The sequence below is a fragment of the Pterocles gutturalis genome, unplaced genomic scaffold, assembly GCF_000699245.1.
Source record: "Pterocles gutturalis isolate BGI_N339 unplaced genomic scaffold, ASM69924v1 scaffold19241, whole genome shotgun sequence".
NCBI classification, from domain to species: Eukaryota; Metazoa; Chordata; class Aves; order Pterocliformes; family Pteroclidae; genus Pterocles; species Pterocles gutturalis.
The window spans coordinates 45,119-69,313 of NW_010100864.1; the positions used below are offsets into that span (position 1 = coordinate 45,119).

General features: G+C 34.7%; 1 protein-coding gene across 1 annotated transcript in view; it reads right to left on the reverse strand.

Annotated features, from left to right (window-relative positions):
- Positions 1-23,590, reverse strand: part of LOC104467611 (cytoplasmic dynein 2 heavy chain 1-like) — a gene marked incomplete at its 3' end in the record, with an annotated part of 66,347 nt that extends 42,757 nt beyond the window's left edge. The window contains 24 exon segments of the mRNA XM_010081445.1: positions 579-693; positions 785-940; positions 1,855-2,060; positions 2,816-2,965; positions 6,534-6,661; positions 7,924-8,039; positions 9,315-9,442; positions 9,904-10,132; positions 10,222-10,361; positions 12,057-12,155; positions 12,266-12,418; positions 14,226-14,321; positions 15,502-15,697; positions 17,117-17,292; positions 18,609-18,733; positions 18,903-19,014; positions 19,164-19,277; positions 19,375-19,509; positions 19,769-20,001; positions 20,753-20,897; positions 21,463-21,581; positions 21,936-22,071; positions 23,079-23,249; positions 23,561-23,590. Coding sequence (XP_010079747.1) covers positions 579-693; positions 785-940; positions 1,855-2,060; positions 2,816-2,965; positions 6,534-6,661; positions 7,924-8,039; positions 9,315-9,442; positions 9,904-10,132; positions 10,222-10,361; positions 12,057-12,155; positions 12,266-12,418; positions 14,226-14,321; positions 15,502-15,697; positions 17,117-17,292; positions 18,609-18,733; positions 18,903-19,014; positions 19,164-19,277; positions 19,375-19,509; positions 19,769-20,001; positions 20,753-20,897; positions 21,463-21,581; positions 21,936-22,071; positions 23,079-23,249; positions 23,561-23,590 — 3,408 coding nt within the window.
- Between the last annotated feature and the right edge of the window lie 605 nt (positions 23,591-24,195).

Sequence of the window (24,195 nt, forward strand, 5' to 3'; positions counted from 1 at the left end):
TGAGGAAAACTCACTGCTAAATGCGTGTCTACATAAACTGTAATAACCCTTCTGTTCACTTGAGAACTAAAAGGTACTCAAAAGTAAGTGAAATGTCCAAAACAGTATCAGAAGACATTTTGTTAAACTGTAACTGATTTTATTATAGGAACTGAACAATGAGCTACAGAATTACAGAATCATAGAATGGTTTGGGTTGTAAGGGACCTTAAAGATCATCGAATTCCAACCCCCCTGCCACGGGCAGGGACACCCTCCACTAGACCAGGTTGCTCAAAGCCTCATATAACTTGGCCTTTAACACCTCCAGGGACGGGGCATCCACAGCTTCTCTGGGCGATCTGTTCCAGTGTCTCACCACCCACACAGTAAAAAATTTCTTCCTTATACCTAATGTAAATCTACCATCTTTTAGTTTAAAGCCATTGCCCCTTGTCCTATCATTACATGTCCTTATAAAAAGTCCCTCTCCAGCTTTTTTTGTAGGTACTGGACGGCTGCTACATGAAATATAGCACACAGTAGTACCAAAACATTTTTTGTTATATACTCTTTTTTTTTTTTAACTAGCATCTTACTTTGTATTTGTCCACTTCTTTTTGCAATTTTACTGTCATTACATTATGTTCTTCCATCTTTCTTATTTTGTCATGCCAGTTAAACAAAAATTCTTCAAATAGGTACGTTTTACTCCTGTGTGAAAATTAAATATAAAAAGGTGATAACAACACAGTACTACAACCACACATATATGTCCATGAAAAGTAAAGTAACAAAATCATACCTAAAAGTAATCCAGTCTTCTTTGGCTTTTTCCTGAAAACTTTGATAAAACTCTTCATACAATGCCCAGACTTCTGCACAACTCTTAATATCTTGACATACAACTTTCGACAATGAGAAGTCAGGCTCTTCCAATTTAAAATGATGGCATTCATCACTGAATAAAAAGATAATTGCATTATAGGTTACATTATTCCATTACACATTTATGGTTTAAGAGATGGTATCATACACAAATAATTATACTTTTTTTAAGAAAAGCCATTGGCTTCATTGAAGAACATTGCTGCCAACTGCGATTTCCTTAGTCTCCTTCTTGAGTAGAAATAATAAAAGAATACTAGAGATAACTCTCCTACACAGTGACCTTCTCTCATATTCACAATTATCTTCCATAAACTTTCATTTCTTTCTCATTTATGAGAAAAGTGAATTACTCTGTGCCCCTAAAAACAGAGCTTGAAAGAAAACAAGTTTTAATTTACTGTTTTTTCCTGTTAGGTAGAAAGAATATACTAGTTTTAATTACTACCATATTTAAGTGCCAAACTAAGAATTTAAATAGAAAACTTTGTCCACTTGAGATTTGCAATAATGAGCTTACTGAAAATAGGCACCCGGAATAAAAATCCTTTCCTTCTGCACAACAGTCTATGACAAAGGACACTTACCCAAGAAACATGAGAGGTGAGCGCTTGCCCACTTAAGTTACAAGAGAATCGAAGTAATAACACCTCCTTCTTAGACCAATATCCCAAACCTTGTCTTAGTGAGAATTTCAGAAGTCAGAATCAAGCCTTTAGTGTACAGACTCCCTTATGTGAAAGCCTAAGAGACTTTTCAAATTTTTCATTACAAAAAACTCTAGAAAACTTAGCTTGAGAAATTCATGTTATGTAAAATCAACAATTAGAACTCTGAAAAAGTAATGAAAAACATGTAATGCAAACAAAATTAAATTCCTTATATTATCTGTTGTGATAAAAATTAGTTAACGTTTTCTGAGAGACCATTGCTGCAAAAGATCCATACATTAATGAATAAGGTATACTAGGAAATAAACATACATACATGAGCTTTTCTTTCACAATTTCAAGTTCATCGAATTCTTTTTTTTTGTCCTTTATGATCTGAGCACTTTTCTCAAGCACATCCTGATCACCTGTTTCGATGACATCATCACTCGGCTTTAGCTGATCCCAACGAGCTTTAAATTTTTCCAGGTCTTGCAGATATATATTAATACGTGAAATCACATTTCTTTTCATCATTTCAGTCTGTAAACCAAGAGTTAAAATGAAATTTGTTCAATGGTTTGTAACTACAACTATGATCAAAATCAAAGTATGAATTTCAAAATTTGATCAAAACTTGATAACTACAACTCGATAAAAATCAAATTCAAAAACTTCTTGTATAATACCCTAAGAAACACTTCATCTTTGTTCTTCTGTTTTTTTTTAAAAGGGGGCACTCGTTTTTTTTAATGCTAGTATTTGAGACCTATTTATTTGGCCTACACTACCTATTTAGCCTGCATGTTATAGCGCATACAAAAATTGCTACATTTCTATTCCATACTGATATCTTCAGTAGAACTTCAAATGAGTTCAACAATTTGCCTATGGACTGGAATGACAGGATTGTGCATAGTTTAGCAAAGTTGTGTAAGAAGAAAATAACAAGCATCAGTACTAAAAACATTATAAAGTAATAAATATGCTATCCTTTAACTGTTATCCTGTTTCCCTCAGTTAACCACTGCATTCATTCATCTCTGCACCAGAAAGCTGAGACAGAAGTACAACAATGTACCACTCATTTTAGCATCAGTTCAACAGAAGTTGCACCTAGTTATTTTTTAAACAGTTTAAGTATTCTTCCTTTAAAGGCTCTCCTTCAACTCAGTAACGTTGGCATTAACACTGAACTGAGAACATTTATGGATTTAATCCAAAACCAAAAATACTTCTCCACACTTTCTCAAATAATTTCAACATTTTTAGGTAAAATATTAATCTTCCATTGTTACCTGTTCTGTAATCATAAGCTGGTGGCTTTCCATCATTAATTCAAATTTATCCCATGTAGCTCTTAGGTTACTGATAGTGTCCACACCTGCACCAGCCACAGTTCGCAAAAGTTTGTTTTTATCTTCAGCCTCTTGAAACAGGAGAAAAATCTAAATTCAAATGGATTAAAAATATGTATGTAAAAATTCAGTGAATCCTGTTTATCCAAACTATAAGTAAATACATAAGAATCAACTGTGTATGCACAGATTATAGAGTTATATACAGCTTATTTTTTTACACTGTTCATAGAATAACATTAAAACACTGGAAAAAAAATCTGAGGTATTTAGAGAAATTCTAAATCTTGATCTTGACAAGAGATACACAGAAGTGAATGTTTACTGTAAAACAGGTAAGTCCCTCTTTATATACTGCAGAAATCCACTCAATTATATTTGAGAACAGCAGCAGAGCAACAGAATTCAGTAAATACATATATATCTGCGGTGGGTCTGGCTGGGATGGAGTTCATTCTCTTCATAGCAGGTCATATGGTGCTATGTTTTAGATCTGTGATGACAAACAAAACTGACAACATGCTAGTGTTTCACCTATGGTTGAACAGTGCACCTCATCAAGGCCTTCCTTGTTTCTCATTCTGCCCCTCACTCTGCAGGGAACAGACTGGGGGGTAAGCAAGAGACCGGGAGGGGACACAGACAGAAAGAGATACTCCATGCCAAAGAATGTCATGCTCAGCAACAAAACGGGGTGGAGTGGGGTTTAGGTAGGTTAGATATCTCTTTTTGCTCAGAAACAGGTTGGGCATCAGTCTATCCATGAGAGGTGCTGAGCAATTGCCCACTTGGTTCTTTCCTTTCTTTCTTCCATTTTTCCTTCACTTACTGAACTATTTTGATCTTGATCCATGAGGTTTCTCACTTATACTCCTCCCTCTTATCCTCTCCCAGGAGTGGTGGGGGAGGTTGTTCGAGTGAGTGAGAGAGTGAGCGAGCAGCTGTGCTGGTAGGCTTAGCTGCCTTCCAGGTTTAACACACAACAATATGGAATAACAAAAACCAGGAATAGAGACATTTCAAATAAAAATAAATTATATTCATATAAAAGAGCACAAATTTTTTTCACCTGATGATAATAGGAAAAAATTCATTTTTTCCTACACATTAAGAGACAACCAAACTTTTAAAAAATACACTTTTTTAAACTATGTAAGTTAGAAGAAACTGAAATAAAAACAAGTTTTACATGTTTCCCAAATGTCCTGTTATGTATGTTTTCCTTTAAAAATCAGAGGCATTAATGCTAAGGAGCAATACTGTTTAGTAAATTATAGAGAATTAATTCTCTTCAACATCTAACAGCACTCCCAGAGTTGCTGTAAAATGTAAATACTTTCACCCAACCTAGTCCTTACTGAGTTATGAGCCAAACAGTTAAGCTGTATCCAAGATAAAGATTAAGCTAAAATTAGATGTCTGTACATGATCTTGTTAAGTAGGCATCTAAAACTCCATTATCATCAAAGAACGTTGTTGAAACCAAAGTCTTGATCATGTTATGACAGAGGTTTCCAGCATTTCTTGAGATCCCTCACTCTATCCCATCTGCCTTACATCCACTGCCCAAAAAGTTAAGGCTGTTCCATATGTCCTGTGTCATATCTGCCAGCCTTGTATGGAGCTTTCATACATGCTAGGACATGCCCAAAACAGTAGACACCTACATATCAACTGCACTGAGCTCTTAATGGAGCTAAGAAATCAACTGAGGTGGATCAGCTGTGAGGTGTCTACTTCAGGGTGAAATGGATTGCTCTAGGCCACAACTTACTATATTCCCTAGCGATTTGATTCATTTTCTCACAAACATATGACTAGGGCCATTTGGGATGCCCTAGGGCACTTGCCTGCTCTCCACTTGCTACTATAGAAAGGTAGAGGCCTCCCACAACCTCTCTGCCAGTCTTGTGTGGATGTTGGATATGCATCTCAGTAACTTCAGAACGGCACTTGTGGACAAGTGAACCAGACTTCTGCTAAGTACACTACAGACTTCTGCTTCAGCAAACACACTGCAGACACTTGCACACCCACAGAACACACAAACTCAAATGTATTCATTTAGAACTGAATCCTTTTCTGGATAAATATTGTCCGGTCAGGAAGAGTTAATATGGCTTTTGTAGAATTCCACAATTTTGTAGAACCAGAGTTTTTTAAAAGCATCAGTAAGGGTATAGATGAAGGACATTACAATTATACCACAGAATCACAGAATAGCCTGGGTTGAAAAGGACCTTAAAGATCATCTAGTTTCAACCCCCCTGCTGTGGGCAGGGTTGCCAACCACTAGAGCAGGCTGCCCAGGGCCCCATCCAGCCTGGTCTTGAATGCCTCCAGGGATGGGGCATCCACAACTTCTCTGTTAGGTTATAATTCCAGTTAGGTTTCCAAACAGCTTTTAACACACATCCTCACCAAAAGCATTTAAGGAAACCTGGTAACTTTGACGTAAGAACAAAGGTCCTTGCAGAGATAACTAATTGGGTAAAATGGCTAGTTCCTGCAATAGAAAAAGGTCCCCCATGGAGTTCCACAGGTACCTGTGCTGGACTGCTCAAGCATAAGAGACTTGGAAAAGGAAACTAATCTGTGAGATTATGAAGTTTACCAATGACACTATGTTATTCCAAGCATTAACATAGTTCACCTGTGAGGAACTACGGAATGAACTTAGAAGAAATACTGACTGATGATACCAACGACAAATGAAATTCAAGTAAATAACCACGAAGTGACATATATGTGACAAAATAAATTTCATATGTACAAGTTGAGTTCTGAGGTAACAACTGCATTTCAGGATTGATATCTTGGGGTTATGACAGCCAGTTTTACAAAAATTACAGCTTAATCTGAGCAGTAAGAAGTAAATCAAATGTTAGGAGTCGCAAGGATCAAAAAGAGAACAAAGGAGATAATACTGCTCTTTCATCATATAAATCTATAGTTTGTGCACACCTTTAAAACTGTACAAAATTCTGTTGGTCGCACAAAATAAGATTATTGCAAAACTAAAAAAGACTTACCAAATGGCAACAAGGATGATCAAACTTTTGAGTGGCCTTATGTATAAGAAAAGATCAGGTAAACTAAAACTCTTCAATCTAGAAAAGGAATGGCTGATACAGGACACAACAAAGAAGAATACAATCGTATGTCATGAAAAAGAAGAATAAGGACTGACTGGTCTATATCTCTTTCAATGTAAGACTTAAAAAGACGACAGGTGAAAAAAAAAAAAAAAAAAGGAGAGGTCCTTCATGTAGTGGGTAATTGATCTACACTTTCCTAGAGGATATTTCAGATATCGAAGGTGTATTAGCTTTCAAGAGGAGATGAGGTAAGAGGCTGTGGAAGAGAAATTCACTGAGTGTTACTATATGCTCAGGAACCGGATAAAACTCAAAAAGGTTCTGGTTGGAAGCTAGAAGTATGGGAAAACAGCAAACACACTATCCCCATCTTATATTTTCCTCTAGACAGCCCCTTTATTCTACTGCTGGAGACAAAATACTGTTCCATGGACCACTGCCATGACCCTATATGGCCGCTGCATGTTCTAATCTAGTTATATCAAATATAAGTTTCCATACTAGAAAGCAATTACATTTTTGATAGCTGTTGTTCTGGATATGATAAAACAGTATCTTACCCCTTCTTTTCGTTCATGTAGGGTTAAATATTTTAAATTGTCTTCTGCTATTTCCTCTACAGTCTGGGGCCTAATCACTAATGTTTCCATGGCATCATTGAGAAAGGACGAAACATCACATAGGTGAGCTATATAAAGGTGGAAAACAAAGTTATCATGGAGAAAATATTTGTAGTAATAAATATCCAAGTCAGACAAATGTACTGTGATACAACATTGCCATAAGATATGAAAATATATGCAAAGTATTTGTTTAAAAAATAGCAGACCCCAATCTTATATGCTACTTCAACAAAAATTGCATGTTTGTGTCTACACATAGCTTTTTAAATTTAATCCACTGCATTCAGTGTATAATTTAGAGCACAAGCATCAGAGTCCCTTCTGAGAATTAAACATAAATACATAAAGCATTTATTTATACACTTTTAAAATCTGTATAGATCTTTTCTGGGTAAATGGAGAAAAACAGATGTTAAAACTGCTTTGGGGGTTTTTGGTTCTTTTTTTTTTGTTTTATTTTGTTTGATTTTTTTTTTTTTAAGAAACTAACTAAAACCACCTTGCTTTAAATATTGAAAAGATTCACAAACAAAAGCCTGATTAAGCTATAACATTGTATTTTCCTACCAAGGTAGATCTTTTTGGTATTGAGAAAAGAGTTGTACAGTTCCAGGGAATAATACATCTTCCATGCAACAATTCAGCTTTCAGGCTATGGAAATTATTTACTTTCTGCACCTGTTCTGTGTTTTCTGTGCTGACTGTTACACTTAAAGCACAAAGCACTGGTATTTCTCATCATCTACATCTTATTCCATCTTGTTGACCTGTTCCAGAAATAGACAGACCACCCAAGAATAGGGAAATATTTTGCACTCTTTCACACTCTGCATTTTGACAATCTAAGTGACAACTCTATGGAATAAGTCTAGGTTATCTAAGACCTTTCATGAAGTATTTCAATTCATGAAAGAAAAATCTAATAATATTTTTTAATTACAACATTTCATGATGCCCCCTTTAATTACCCTCAAAGTCTAAGAAATTTCCCTCCCTCAAATACCAAAGAAATTTTCCTCCCTGAAACAACAAAGAAATTTTCCTTCAGACAAAAAAAAAAAGCACAACAATGTTCATATGTATTCTTTTACATCCAGAACATATGTAGCCAAACCAAGTGAACATGATGGAAATATGCACATGGACATCAAGGGGTCCTAGGTTAGGCCTGTAGCAAAAAATTAATAACATTACTTTCTCTGCACTGTGATTTCTGCAGCTCACTGTGCCCGAGAGTAAAATACTTCTTAAAAAGAGTATTTACATTACCACAGGTGTCCACAAGTACAACAGAAACAAAAAAATATTATTCATTGAAGTTATTTACCTTGAATAGATTTTCTCAAAGAAATGACGAGAACATCATACAACTTCTGGATGAAATCATCAATTACAGTTTTGACAGGGTTGCAATTAACAGTTAAACAATCTATCCTGATGGTGCTTCAAGACAGAAGATTAAAAAATAGCAAATATTTAATAGTATAATTACATGTCACTATGTCTAAGATCTATGTATGTCTACAGTTTACCTTGATTTTGTAGCCTAATAAGAAAAAAATTCCCTTATAATTCTACAAATAAAAGTCATAGCTTATTGGGAAAATGACTCATACTATTGAAATATTTACAACCATTGAGCACATATTTGCAGTTTTATGGGGACTAAGCTCCAATGCTCTGCTCCTCCAAATGGTTAGAAAATTTCTTGATCGATGGTTTATATAATCAATGTCACTAAATTCAAAAGGACTATTTCTATATTCAAAAATAAAAATATTTTAATTGTTACAATCATGTCTTCAAATCTCTGATTTCCAATAGAATTTACTAACCTAGGCTTCAATAGTTGCAAGAACATATGAAAAGCCACAGTGAGTCATTTCAATGCCCCATATTTAATATCTCACAGTGACCATAAGTAGATGCCTAAAGAACACTAAGAAAAAGGGCGATCTCATTGATACTTTCCTGAGTATCCTCTCTCAATATCAATTATTTTCAACTCATGGGACTTCATAGGCACATGTGGATTCTAGCTAGGAGACGTGTCTGTCAATTTCTCTTTTATTCAACCCCTGTCTGTCCTTGAACTCATTAAAATCTTTACTATTCAGAGTATCACTTACACAACAAGTTCTACCAGTCCCTTCTCCTGCATGAAATGTCACCTCTTTTCACTAGTTCTGAACATGATTCTCACCAGCTTCATTTGAGAACTCTAACCATGTAATACACTAAATCCCATGCGAGTATGTGTAAGAATAAAAGCCTACAGTAGCATATCTTAAACTATAAGTTATAAGAGGTAATCAAGAGTTTCAATACAGGAATCATTTTGTGTATAAACATTTACTAAGTTTGTTCCTAAGTGCCACATATACTCCACACGTACAGGACTTGGCTAAAGAGTTGTTAAAACATCACAGTGTTTTGTAGTATTTCAGAATCAGCCCTGAATTTTGAGTGAGCTTCCCATCATCAGAGTAAGACATTAAAAGTTTTCAGAAAAGGCCGCACAGATAAAAGGGAATAAATGTCTAAAAATAAATCTGTAAAAACAAAAATGCAGCAATTTAAAAAGTACAGCAATATTTTAAAAACACTTGAAATTCTACCTGTATCTCCATATAAAAAAAAGAGTTTCTATTTCACTATTACCTTTAAAATATCTGATAGAATACATCACTCAAACAAAAGAACAGAGTTACACTATACCTTGGAAGACGTTCTGCTTCTTTCCCTCTCACTTTTAATGCTTTGAAGTTCTTTTCCCAGTCCTGTTTGCTAGAAAGATGTGTCTTCACCAGAGTTTCCATATCTACTTGGCCAATTACGATCCATTCCTTATCAATATTATTTTTCATTTCATGGAAAAGAAACATTTTCCAGACTAAAAACCTCTTTTTCTCAATAATATTAAAACACTTTAATAATTATGTCAAGCTTCATTCTCTATAACCTTTGTGCTCCCTCAATTACCTACAGATTCTCTTACTGAAAAAATCAGCAGGTACAAAATGGTTTGATGTATTCACACTTTTAAGGATAATCAAAACAGATTTTGAACAAAAGTAAAAAGACAGCTATAACACTGGAGTTTCAATGGGAACTGTACACATGCTTCAAGCAGGTATGTGCTTAAGTGGTTGGCTTAACATGGATGGACTTACTAAGCTTTTACGTATACGCATTGCAGAAAAGGACAACAATGCACAAATTAAATCACTGAGTTATTTCTAGGATGTCTGAAGTTTAAAAAGATACTAATCTAAAGAAAAAAAAGTCCGTCAAATATTGAAAATACCTTGAATTGATTAGAAACTTCTGTCAGCCTTCTGAACAAATCCTCTGCTTTACTGAAAGCAGTCAGAAATCCATTTGCATTTCTTTCAGTCATAACAGTGAATATAGACTCTTCTTCCGCATCACTTACTCCCCTAAACTGATTTGGAATGGAGATAAATCTCTTCATTTCTCTGTAATATCTAGCTCGTACCTCTTCAAAAGGAGGCCTGAATTGCAACCGGCCTTGCCTAAAAAGAAAAAGTCATCATACAGTAACTAATATTTGAATGTAATCTAAGGCAGAATACTTCTTAAAGCGGAAAAAAAAAAATCTTACTTGAACGTTAGATCAATATTTATTTCTGGTAAATTCTCATTGAGTGCTTCTAAGCCCATTTGATACTGATGTTCCAGAGCCTTGTAAAGTTGATGATTCCAGTGCTGTCTCCAAGCTTTCATATCACATGATTTGAAACCCTAAAATTTAATAATATTTATTTTATTTTATTCCTCAAGCCATAATTATAATCTGAAACTTAGTATAATACAATGCATGAAGAACAAGGTCAAAGTAAAATTCAAAGAGCCACTGGAACAGGCTCCCTAGGGAAGTGGTCACAACACCAGGCCTGTCAGAGTTCAAGGAGCCTCTGGACGATGCCCTTAGTCATATGGTTTAGTTTAAGGTAGTACTGTGAGGAGCAGGGAGTTGGACTCGATGATCCTCATGGGCCCCTTCAAACTCAAGATATTCTATGATTCTATGTCCAGTTTTAATATGAAGAAGATCTAGAGCTATTACATTTATTTCAAATGAACACAGGAGTAAAAAAAAAATATCCAAATCAAATCAGTTTCTATGGCAATTAAGCATAACAGTTTCACTGAGGTTCATCTCCCATTGGTTTACTATGAGATTCTTCAAGGTTACCCTAAAATGCACAGAACTCTGCTAGAAATAAGATACAGAGCTGGTTGAATGAGAGATCTAAACCCATATATTATACCTTTTATTTTCCCATGATATGTAAGCTACCTTTTAAATAGCATTTCAGAAAATTATTTTGTGTTTCCACAGATCACTGATAGCTAATAAGCAGATACAAGATTTTACCCTAAATAATTCATATTTTCATTAGAATCTGCTATGTTGCACTGTAAGAATATGTAAAGCCATATAATACACTTAGGCCTGTAAATGGTCACTTGCAAGCCATGCAGGGATTTTCAAAAGGGCACTACAAGCTAAAAAAGAAATTAGAAACTTCTTCCAGCTTAACATGTTCTCTTCTTATTTAATTGGGTAGAGATTTTCAGACCAGGCTTTGGAGACAGTCCAAGGTTGTTGCAGGAAGTTACGTGGTTAAGGTCTGCCCTAAAATTTAGGGCTGCCCAGAGGAACTCTTCCAACAAAAAGATTCCAGAGATTAAGAAAACCTGAAATTGTCTCAACTAAGCCTTAAAACAATTCTAAGTAGGGGTTTTAAAGAAATATGTAAAATCTTTATGACAACAGCAGTAAGACTATACCATCTTGTACTTTTGGTTGGTGAAAACAGGATACATTTGGTTAAGTTTTATCACCTGTAGTCAAGGATTAAAAAAAGTGACTACATACAGTTCAGTTAAATTTTCCATATAAAACATTCTGTAATACCAAAGCAATTTTCAAACAGATCTTAAAGCAAATACAGAGTATTCATTTAAAAAAATATACTTTCAAGATAAAAATTTGCAAAATAAATTTCAGAAGAAATTACAAATTGAAAGTTGAATCAATGCGCTTATTTAAATTGAGAAGATGTACAAAATAATAAAAATATTATAAAAATATTGCATTTATCTGATGTTATTTTACCTTGCTATTATGGCTCAGACACAACTGATCTACTTAACCTACAGTTTTCCCATTTTTTCACCTAGCCCCTGTCATCCGACCAAGTGTTCTTCTTCTGTCATTAGTAGTCTGACACAACAAAGATTATCCTCATCCTCATCATCTGAGATTTTACTTCACATCTGGCATCAACGAAGTAGTACACAGTCAGTTTTCCTGAGCCAGCCAGTAACTCAATCAAAATTAATTCGATCATGCTACATTTGAGTCTTAAATCTTGATTACTGTTGAAAAGTCACATGTTCACAGTTTGTAATACGATAATGAAACCCTGCCTGTGACTTAAGGCTGGCAAAACCCGTTCTGAGCTCCTGGAGTCCATCTTTCCAGCGCTGCTGCTGCTGAAGTAGATCAATATTCATGAGAGATATAACCTGTTAAAGGAATTTTAAAGGATAATAAACATATTAATCACCACATAAATGAAAGACAAGGTAAAGTAAGCTATAAGACATGTAACTTTAATTTCACCTGGAAAATATACCTTTTCAATAAAGTTTGTGTGCCACTTTCTTAGTTTTCTATTTTCAGTGGAAAGACGTTCAGCAGCAGCTTGGAGTTTTTGGATATAAGCTTCCAATTCTCTAGGATTATCCCATGTTATTTGAGCTTTTCCTCCAGGACCAGATTTTGAATGCTTGAAAAACATACAACTTTTGTAAGGTTTAATGACAAATATAGTCTACCAGCTAGCACACAGGAAGTGATAATACGAGAAAGATGGTTTTACTCCTAGTAAAAAATGGAGGACCTCTCTCTCTCTCTACTGCTCTAGAGACATAATTGGCAAATCACAGACATACAGGCATATCATTATAGCTACGTCAACACACTGTGGAAGGATCCATGCCAGACTCTTAACAGACCTTGAAATAAATCCACTGATGTCGAGACTCCTGCCCCACACACATAAGCAGACATCTTAAACTAAAAGGACATCTCAAAACTCTTCCCTTCCTCTTTGTTCTGCACAGACCAAAAACCAAAATGTCACACTAATAAATTGCCATCCAACTTCACCTGTTTATAATGAAATAATTTTTTTTTAAATTACACTGTAGAATTCCACTGACTCATAAGCAGCTTTGGGGAGTTCCACTTCTCTGGGCTTTTTATCAAGATTCTGTGGTTTTATCCATTTTGCTAAGTTTACAGTAGAAAATCAGAACACAAAAGCATCTGAAGTTCCACCAGTGGACCTACTCCTAAAAAATGGAGGGCAAAAATCATGTCAAATAGGAGAGTATGTTGTGCATTTGAACACTTCTGCACCATCACTGTCTTGGGAAATGCACACTAAAGGAATCTGTGGCACAATCTCCAGCGAGCCCAAGCAAAACTTAAGTGACAGCTTGGGAACTTTTTTCAGGACACCTTTGAACCTACAGTCTGGACTCTCCACCACTTTGTGTGAACTAATCCCAACCCCAACATCCCTTCTGCTTTCAGCCCCATTCTTATACTCTATCTTGCAAAATGGTTCTCAGGAGTGAGTTTCCAACCATTTCCGTAATGCTTGCTCTGGAGGCATTATTCTCTTGCACAATACAGAGTTTATGGGCACATTATAATTCTCCAGCCATTCTCAAATTATAAGAGTATAGGAAGAGGTTGGAGTGCTTCAAACTGATCAAAACTTGTAAACTGAAATTAATTATTTACAATATGTTTCTCCAAACACAAAACAGAGATACGGTGTTAAAAACTGTAGAGAGTAGTGTAGTTTTTAAGTTTGTATTACCCCTTCAAAGAAGAAAAATTAAAATCAATTCCTCCAAATTGCTCCAAATTCCTTAAAAGCATCTAAAACTTCCTTAAGCATAGTGAATTTCCTAGCAATTATTTAAAAACCCCACTTCTCAGAGCAACTATATTATGTCTGAACACCAACCCACTGTAACAAACTGCATGCATAAGTCAATTATCAGGTAGATCCACAGACTCTTTGTTCTTAATCTGAAACAAAAACTATCTACTTTCAACTTGCCCAAAACATGAATTAGAAATACTCAAGAGAATTACAAAATCCACAAAGATTTAATAACAGTTAAAACAGTGAAACCATTCCATAATACTAATTTATCTCTAGAATAAAGTATATGCCATTTTTACTAAAATAGACCTAAATAATATTATTTAGAACAGTTAAAATAAGAGCTACATTCCAAAGTATTAAGGAATTGACCACATTGTGGTTCATATGTAAATTCAATCACTAAAAATAATTCCTAAGAGAGCATATTACACTAATACCCAAAGTAAAAAGGAGTAAGCAGTTGGTTAAACAACAACATCAAAAAAAAAAGGCCCAAGGTTTCAATAAATGCTAATTAAACTGGGGAGGCTGCAATTAAAAAGTCCAGCAATAAATACAGAAAAAGCAGCACAGAATATGCACAGATATCATTGAAATTTAAAATACAAAGACAGAGGAATTCTTTCACCTTAATTATCTGTTCAAATGCTAGAGCAGACTGTAACATCATTGGCTTCTGACTCTCAATCATTTGTTGATGAATAGAATTATAAAAATGCGCCACCTGTAAAAATGGAGATACTAAATTGACAAGAACAGATAAAAATATTTATCTGCCACAAGATATTTCTGAAAGTATTGCCCAATCAATACCATTAAGAAATTAGAATTATAACAGTAAAACGCTTACAAAAATAAAGTACATATGCAATGCTAATGTGATCCTATCTTCTTCTACTGGTGAATTCTAAAGCTGCAACTTACACATGTCTGAGGTGATTATACTTCACCTTAAGTGAAATAGGCCCAATCCCTGATTTATTTTAAGTGGAGCAGGTCCACTATTTTATGCAAATGTAGGCATCTAGTGCCATTTCAAGGGGCCTTCAAGTATCCATGACGTCCACCAGGATATGACACAAGACCTAACAAAAAAATCTATTTACTTCCAGATTGCCAGCTGGAGTAAAAGGGATACCTTAAGACTTGGTTTAGTTGTCCACAAATAGACATATGGTGCCTTTTGAGGTGACTAAAGTTTCCACTTGGGCACCTGTCAATGACACAGATGCATGGATATCTTATAGGTGTTGTGCCATCTCTGCCTCAGCTGCGCGGGTATCTCAGATACCAATGACACCTCATCTGAAACTGAGTTGAGTTGTCTGTGTATTTACATAAAATTTTGTACTGATATATACATATTTATTCTTGCATCTTACAGTAACAGAAGAAAATTTGACATCGTCTTTCAAATGAAATATAAGCCCAATAAAAACTTATGCAGCACTGAGTCTGATTAAAAAGTAACTCCCCCCAAAAAAAACATTTCCGTAAAATACTTATTAATATATTTTCAGTTGAAAACCAGCAATGGTGAGGACAAGCTGGGCCATTTTATGACATTTTCCTTCAGCTATAATAATCAGAAACTGAGACTAAAATAAGCAGATCAATGAATTACTTGTCCTATTTTTGTATATCATACAGTAACTTCACATGGCTTTAATACTATAATTCATTTGGTTTCAAAAGAAGACATATTCTGAAACTGTAAAACATTTCTTTATTTTTGTTCTCTTTTAAGGACTTAGCTAATTTGTTCAAGAAACAAGTCACTTTCATAGAAACAAACACAGCAAAAAGCTTAACCACACAGTCAGAAAAGATAATAGTGTAGAAAGGTTCTATTACTAAAGCTGGGAAGTCAGAACAGGAAGTTATTATGACATTTAATCTTATACCTGTTTGAGGATGACTGCCTGCTTACAGAACTTTTGTGCAGTGTTTGCAACATGCTGTATCTTAGCCGGTATAGCAAAACCAAGTGCTGATAGCTGACGTACTTCTCTTAGGAGAGTCACCAAACGATCTGAATAAAGTATGTTTAATGTTCCGAAAATGTCATCCAACTCCATTACAGGACTATTAGCTTGAATGCTAAACCAAAATCAAATTCAATTTATTACTGGACATAACTTGATACTGATCCTTTCTTAGGTGCACTTTATAATAATCTAATAACTCAAAAACCTTGATGTCATTCTGTTACATTTTTCAAAAGCTTTATGTCATTCTATTACCTTTTTGTATGTTTATTAACATTTTTATTTACTCTGAAAATTCTAGTAACCTTTCTCCTAATTCAAAGCCAGTGAAGACAAGAAGAAATTATCAATGTCTATTGGTTTTCCTCACAAAGCTTTTCTGGTTTGTTACAATAGTTAACATGTAACTCACAGCTAGACAGTATTTCTCAACTACATGGGATCCATCAGACTCTCTCAAGCAGACATTTCACAAGCCCCAGCCAGCCTTCAGCACTGCAAAGGCGAAGAAATTATCTGAGGGAACCAACCCAAGAACAAGGACTTGGATTAGTGGAATGTTTTGGTATACACAATCAGATGCTAATAAGAACACCAGCCTATCTTTAGATTTTATTCTGGTTTTTTTTTCTCTACTGTAGAAATGTGTCTACCACCATCCTTTTAGGCTTCTTTCATTAAAACTTCAGCTTTACACACCTTTTCTTTTTTTTTTTTTTCCTTCTTTTTCTAGTTTCTATATCCATTGCATTCCCCTTTGCAGTGAGCTACCACTTTTCCTTTTAATTAATCTCTTCATATCTTTTAAAATCTCACAATAACAAAATTTTAGGGTACTAGCAAATTAGACAGTTGTTATATATGGGAGTGCTGAACGTGCTTATTTGACATTTTTTAGTGTTTTTCATAAAATAGAAGTTTACACATAAGTATCAACTCCGGTATCCTCTGAAACTGGACAAACTCTTTTTTCAAATAAAGTTTGCAACACTCAGAGACATAGACAGAAGCTATGTGGCCAATCAACTAAAAAAAAATTAAATGTATTTTATATCCCATGAAGTAATTTCATTATTTCGGGGAACATAACTCATTGGGTTTAAATCTATTTTCTTACCATTCTTTCATCTGTTCTATGTAGATGTAGGTTGCAGAATTTCTTGTCTGTAGCAAACTATTTGTTACTCTATGTGTCATCTGTATATCACAGCTATACTCTAATCTCATCTGGTTTATAGACATTATCACTATATGGATTGCAACAGATAACAAGAAGTAACAACAAGCAAACCAAATGTATTTTATTCCAGGTGTTAACAGAAACTGCAAGATTAGTTATTCACACCGTCCTGTACACTTCACCTTATCAACTAAGCCTGGCAGGATGATGAAATTATAATAAACTCTTCCATTTTGTTTCTACGCTCATTCTCAATTCTGTAACATTTTTTATTTCCTTCATCAAGTCCTATTAAATTAGACAACACTACAGATTTCAGCATAAACATTATTTAAACAAGAATGTATTTACCAGAGTCCTGACTTGGGATTTGATAATTCTGACTGGATATTCTTAGACCAGTCATCAAATTGTTCTTGTTCATACACTTTTAACTGTTCCAGAAAAGAATCTGCACTTTGATGAAAAGTTTGAAATCCAGGCAAATCAGACAGAAGAGCCTCTGCCAGCTTGATAGCATCATCCACCTTAAACACAATCACAAAGAAGAGAAGCTTAACTTACCAGTATTCAATCAGAAAAGAAAAATCACACACCCATGTGGGATTCAAAAATCGATTAGAAAAAAAAAAAGTGAATCATGAATTGTGCCCCAGATGTTCAAATTTTCATTACAGTAAATTGGGTCTGAATAAGTTGTCCACCATAGGTGGACATACCACATTAAGATACCCCAGAATATTCCACCTGGTTTTTAATTAATTCTCCATGAAGTACAGATCTCCTTGCACCCTTTGCTGTATCTGTAAGGTCCATGCCAATACCCAAAGGTATTTCAAATGGGATTTCACATCTACATGTGGACAAATTAATCAAAACCCTCATCAATACTATCAGTGGAGATCTGAGAGCAATTAAAAAACTTGACATAGCCTAAAGCTGACACACAACTGACACACACCGGCTGAACTGCTCTCTCTAGGTCTTTAGTAGACCAAGCATAAGAAATAATTGTGAAATCTGAGCTGCTGCTGCTGCTGCTGTTCTCTCTGCAGGACACATAACAAAGTAACAGCTTTAAGACCTACACCCTTTGTCACATTCTGCTGAAATGGGCCCTTGAGATTTCAGCAAACCACAGGTGAATGCCAAAATACTGGGCTAATAGTTATTCTGGAATAAGTAACTTCTATTTCCATGCAAACCTATAGTTATTCTAAATGAAACGTAAGTTTACAGAAAACCTTTTGCTTTTAATTAGTCAATACTTTCCAAAATGTTCCAGAGTTTACAACTGAAGTGTAAACACTAACAAAAATAACATAAGTTAAAATAGAAAGCCCATTCTGTTGTAAGGAAGCACAGAATTGCTTGAGATTTACTTTTACTACAGTCTCTGTAGTAAATTCCCTGCATGCACTGACTCGAAGTACTACCAAGAAACTCCTTTGACTTCAAGGGCACACTACAAAGGGTAGTAATAACAAGTGAGAATTTGGATGTTGGAATCTGGCTGTCTGTAAATCTTAAATACAATTTTAAAATGCAAACTGGAGGGTAAAATTTAAGAAAAACACCTCCCCTCAGGATTTTTGATTTTTTTTTTTTTTTCAAAAAAAAAATTAAGTCATAAAAGCAGGCAGTTCAGTGTATTAGGAAAAGACTGTCTTCTTGGTCAGTTAATAAAATTCAACTTAGCAGCCAACACCACTGATAAGGAATCTTGATTATACAACCCTTGGGAAGTCCACAAATATTCTGCGGGGAATTCCTAGGAGAAACCTCAAATACCACGTCTTAGGTTCTATGACAAAATTGTGTCTAAACAGTAAGAATCTGTTACCTTCAGCTCCAGCTGCCGTACCCATACAATATTATTGACAACTTCAGAAAGGTTTTTGCCTGACAGTGGTCCAGAAACATCACCAGGAACACCATGGCATCGAGTTTCAAAGTCTGTCTGATAGTCTAACATAAGCAAAAGATTCATGTTAGACCAGAAACCTAGCAGAACAAGCTTAACTATTGTAATTATAAAAATATACTAGGGATACTGACATAATTCTAAAAGTAAATAAAGAATTCTAGTATTTGAAAAAAAAAAATCTAATGTAAATAATTTTAAATGCATTTTTACCTTTGACATAATCTTGAAGTCTCGCTAGTAATGTTTCCCTTTCAAAAAGCAATTCTTTGCTTATATTTGTATGCTTTATCAGTTCTTTATATTTCTGAAATGTTTGAAGAAGCTGGAATATGAAGTTTTAAAAAGTTATCTCTTTCTCCTGAAAAAACATTTAACATATTCTAACACTACTCGTCTAAGTAGTGGGCTCTAAGTACTTACTCCTGTGCTCTAAACTTTAGGAATATTTTCAGACTACAAAAATACCCATACCTGCTGAGGACTGTCCTGAATTTCTGAAATAAATTTCTTCAATTTGCTTGCTATCTTTTGTTCTGCTGGTGCAATAATTCTTTCATATTGAGAGACTGCTGCTTTCCATAATGGCTGGAGACAATGAGTTCATAATTTAGTTTAGGACTACCCATATACATCATAAAAAGTCACAGAAAGAATGTGAATAAATTAAAAATAAGCATTATACCTCTGTGTAAGGATTACAGTGTACAGGATTTAGGCCAGCAAAGGGTTCAAACACCTGGGCAAGACGTAAAGCACTTTGTTCTCCAGCTGGCAAAAAGAATGTAATTTTTTCATGCAGTGTTCTAACAGTTAACACCTATGGGGGAAAAAAATATTTGATATATCCAACATATTTTTACATAAAACATACATTTGGAAGGAAAAAGCACAAGCAGCAAATCCCATCACTCTCCTTTTTACATGAAACTTTTGAAAGGCTCAGGTAAACACAGATTATAGAATGTTATCTGACTCTGAAAAGGCTATAATTGTGTTTTAAGTTAAAAAAGGGAATTAAAACAATGTTGTTTAATTCTGTGTCTAACAAAATAAACGTGCATAATTCAAATCTCTACCTCATCAAGACGTTTGCCAAGTTTGGCTAATGATTCAGGGAAATATTTATCATTTTTCCATGGATGTAGAGTATAATGTTGCCACAGTTGTCCAGTCAGGTACTCACAAGCTGACACCCACTGTTCACAAATCAAGATGCCAGCCTTTAGATTTTCTTTAACACTGTGAAAAGCATCCTCCCACAAATTCAAAGCTGTTAATTTTCTCTGAACATATCTACCTAGTGAGCCACCTAGAACACAAAAGAGTATATAAATGCAATATGTTATACTTGTTTAAAATAATTCCTTTAAATGCTAAACCACATTCCAATCACATTTCTATAAAAGCTATTGTAATGTCTTGATTTCAAACCACATAACTATAGCAATAACTCACTATTTTGCTTCAGATTCAACAAATCTCTTAAACACCTCCAAGTTAAACAGAGGTTGGTCCAACCACAGGTGATGGATTTGGATTCTGGAATCCACACACAAGCATCTGCCTTTATCAGCCCCCAGCAATCCTTCCCCTCATGCACACACACACATCTGGCAGCAGCAGACAAACTCACTGTCTTATGCCTGTCCCAGAGCACAGAACTGCTGTCAGGAAAATGAGAGAAGCAACCTCTGTATGCCCTGCTTTCACCTCCACACAGATTGAACCAGCCTTCAAACGGGGGTTTATATAAATAAACTTTCTCCTCTGAAGGAAAGATAAGGAGTCAAACAGAAGCAAGACAAATCCAGTCCACAGGCTGAAAGGCATCCAACTCCATCTTGTTATTATCTATCATCCTCCCAAGCATGTGTGAAAGCATCTACCAAAACTGGCTGAATTACTGTATACTACAAATAACATTCATGGATCATAATTACAAGAAAAAAAGCGCCTTAATGCTGTAGGCTGTCACTGGTGTATTTAGGAAGATCTCTGCTCAAGGATTCATTTTACTTGTTCTCAACTGTTCATTTAATGAAGACTGCATAAAGGTTTACCTATTACATCCAAGAGATTATGCATACGTGGCTGTGGATAAGGATCATGTTCTGTTTGTCTCCACACACCATCAACAGTATCCTTGGTAGTCTCCACCAACTCCACAACTTCAAATAATGAAAGACTATCCAAGTTGTAATAATCCTAGAAAAAAATATTCTTAATATCATTACTCTGCAACTAGTATTGTAGAAACATTTATACTTTTCTAAAGCTGGCAATTGCTATAGTTTCCTGGGTTTTATTGCTTAACGAAATATGGCATAATCCTCTCAAAAAAAACAAGCATTTCTGTAAATTTATTCATGTGAAGAATGCACTGGTATTTGAAGCACTATTCAAGCAAGCACTTTATAGGGGCCAAAAACTTTGCACATAGCATTCATTATTATCATTTGCACTTTCAGTTTTCCTTTTTGTAATTTCATGTGTCAATTTCTAGCTCACAAACTGTAGCACACTGTTGTATTTCTACAGCAGCTCTTAGTATTCAATGGTCAAATCTGCTCCAATTAAATGTTGGCATTGCCCTGCACCATTGTCACTAGAAACTACATGAATGTCATTTAAAGTAAAATTTTGCCTAAGAAAAAAATAATTAAATTTTCACTATTTGAAAAGAGTGTACATATATTGACATATATTTCATAAGTAGAGGTTTTTTACTGAGTTTACAAACATATCCCTAAGCCCACAAAAGAAAACATACTTTTGCAATGTCCTCAAATAGGTCTTTAAAATGGGAAGCTCTCTCTTTACTACACCATTTACTTCCATGATGAGCACATTCTATCCAGAACTGAAATTCATCTGTTGGTGTAAGTATAGCTGCAAACAATAATGGAAAATGTTCAAATATAAAATACACAAATGGTCACAAAATATTTTCAGTCAGAACACACTTTCTAAGGCAAATTTTTACTATATGGTTATGTAATTATCTTTCAACTTCTGACTCTGACTAGATGTAGCATCAAGTTCACACCAAGAGACCAGCTGATCATCACTAACTCCAATTTACTCACCATAGCCTGTTATACTTCACACTCTACAATCACTGAGATAATGTATACTTCACACTCTACAATCACTGAGATAATGAAGACTGAAAACTCAACCTGTAAATAAATTACTTGCTCCTAATTTAAAATTAACTACAAAAGACATAACTGCAAAACAAACCTCGCACATCATCTTCACTGAATTTTGTTCCTGTGTAATTAGGATCTGATCTCCTGAGAACAGTACTCAAGCCAGCTTCAAGCTCACTTAAAAGTTTCTGGAGTTTAGGATCAAATGTTTTACTCCATCTCTCATCCTGCAATGAAAATTTCAAAAATTGTGACCCACATGATAGAACAATTACTATTTTCCTCCCACTAATCTTAACAAAAAAAACAAAACAACAAAAAAAATCAGGTTAATAGCAGTAACCAACCACACGGTGGGACAATGTAACAATTAATTTTCTTAAAGTCAAGGAAAAGCACCTCGTTCTTTTCAGTTAACAATTCAGAATAATACTGTAAAAATTTTTTTTACCACAAACTCAAATGTCGGTTGTTGGATTTACAAAGGCACTCTGAAAATGTGTTCAAAAGTCTTTGTTAATGAATTCTCTTAAATTAAATACATTTGGAATCTGCTTCTATAGTAGAATCTCGCAATTGTTAGAATAGAATATTAAAAGTTATTGTGTTTTTCTATAATTATTTTATCAATATTATGACATACAAGACATTAAAAATTTTTTAACTTAAATGCTGAAACTCTGTTTATTCAGCTTATGAAACACAGCCATGGTCATCATTTTTGACAAAAAAAAACACAAGGGAAATATATTCTTTAACAGAACAGAATGAAAACCCTCAGAACATTTAAAAAAGGAAAACTATGAAAAATGTGGCTGTACAAATTAATCTAGAGTCTAGCACACCTACCTGCCACATACTACAGAATCATAGTTTGCATGATACACACTTATGCATTACATATAAGATACATATAAAACAAGAAAAGGACACAAGACAGGAATTACTGGTGGAATGGAGATAAGGAGCTGTTGTCTCCATTAGCCACTGCTGCCCAGTGTGTTCCACATTTCTAGTCAGGTATATGTGTGACCAGAATTCTCACCTCCTATCAGTAAGGATGAGAGGAAGCTTCTCCTTTAAATTAGAAATTAGAAATACCATCCATTATTTAAGCTCGTAAAATATTTTCTTTTTAAAACACAAAGTATTTATCTCAGAATAGTTAACATCCTATGGAATGTCAATGTTTCAATATAGATCTACAGAACATTTAAACTGGTATATTGCTTACCTTCAGTAATACTGGTGCAAAAACTTGTCGTACAGCCTGATAAAGGGTGTTAATTGGTGAATCTAGCATAGATGACACAAGAATATTACTATGAAGATTATCTTCTGTAATTACATCAGGTCGCAGCTTAAAGAACACCAACACACTGTTCTCTGAAGCAGTAGCTTCAATCTATAATAATCAAGAAGACAGCATTTGTTTAGAAAACTGTTGACTGCATATCATACTAAATTGCATACACTGTTTACACAAATTATTTACATAATGAAAAAAATTATAAAATACCATATTACTCCCTATAGGCTCTGATAATATTCTGGTAATATCTGATTTGCACAGAAAATGAAAACTTTTTTTATACTCACTCCTGAGTTCATAACAACATGAATTCCAGCATCAAATACATAATGTCTTTTTCATTATAAAATATCCGTAAATACCATAATTACTTGCACTATTTTGATTTTGAAAACTCCACTTACCACTTTCTGGGGACACACCAGAAACTCCATCTTGTGCCTAGAGAAAACTAAGCATGGAATCTATCTCTTTTTATTGCATTTTTACACTACATAAATCTGGGAATTTTTTTTCTAAATATTCAGTATTGTTCTTATGAATCTGTCAATACATAACTCTATTGTAATTCATAGATTTCTCAAGGACAGAGAAAGGCATGCTCCCTCATCAGTAAAATCATAAGTTGTAGCATGACTCTTCTTCCCTTCACGGTCCAACTTACTGGTAAGTAAGCGCAATAAAATCAATTATTGAAACTATTTGTGACCAAGGAGAATTCATAAAACAGCAGAAAACTATTAAACATTTTATAAAACAATACCAAAAAAGATACGCTAGCTGAAATCCCAAAATCTGTGCAGTTGTAAGCATCTGTGAACTTTATTTCTGTTGAAAGAAACAGAGGGTTCGGAAGAATAATTTTACTGGACATTATCAGGTTTATTTGCTTATCAAGTCTTTAGCCCAACACCTACAGACGTCTTCACCGAGACAACAGGTATATACATTATAGCCCTGATACGGATCTAGTCCTCCACAGCTGCTGACAGTGGCTTTGTACATTAGACAGAGGCTCAGCAGCACACCCCAAAAAGTG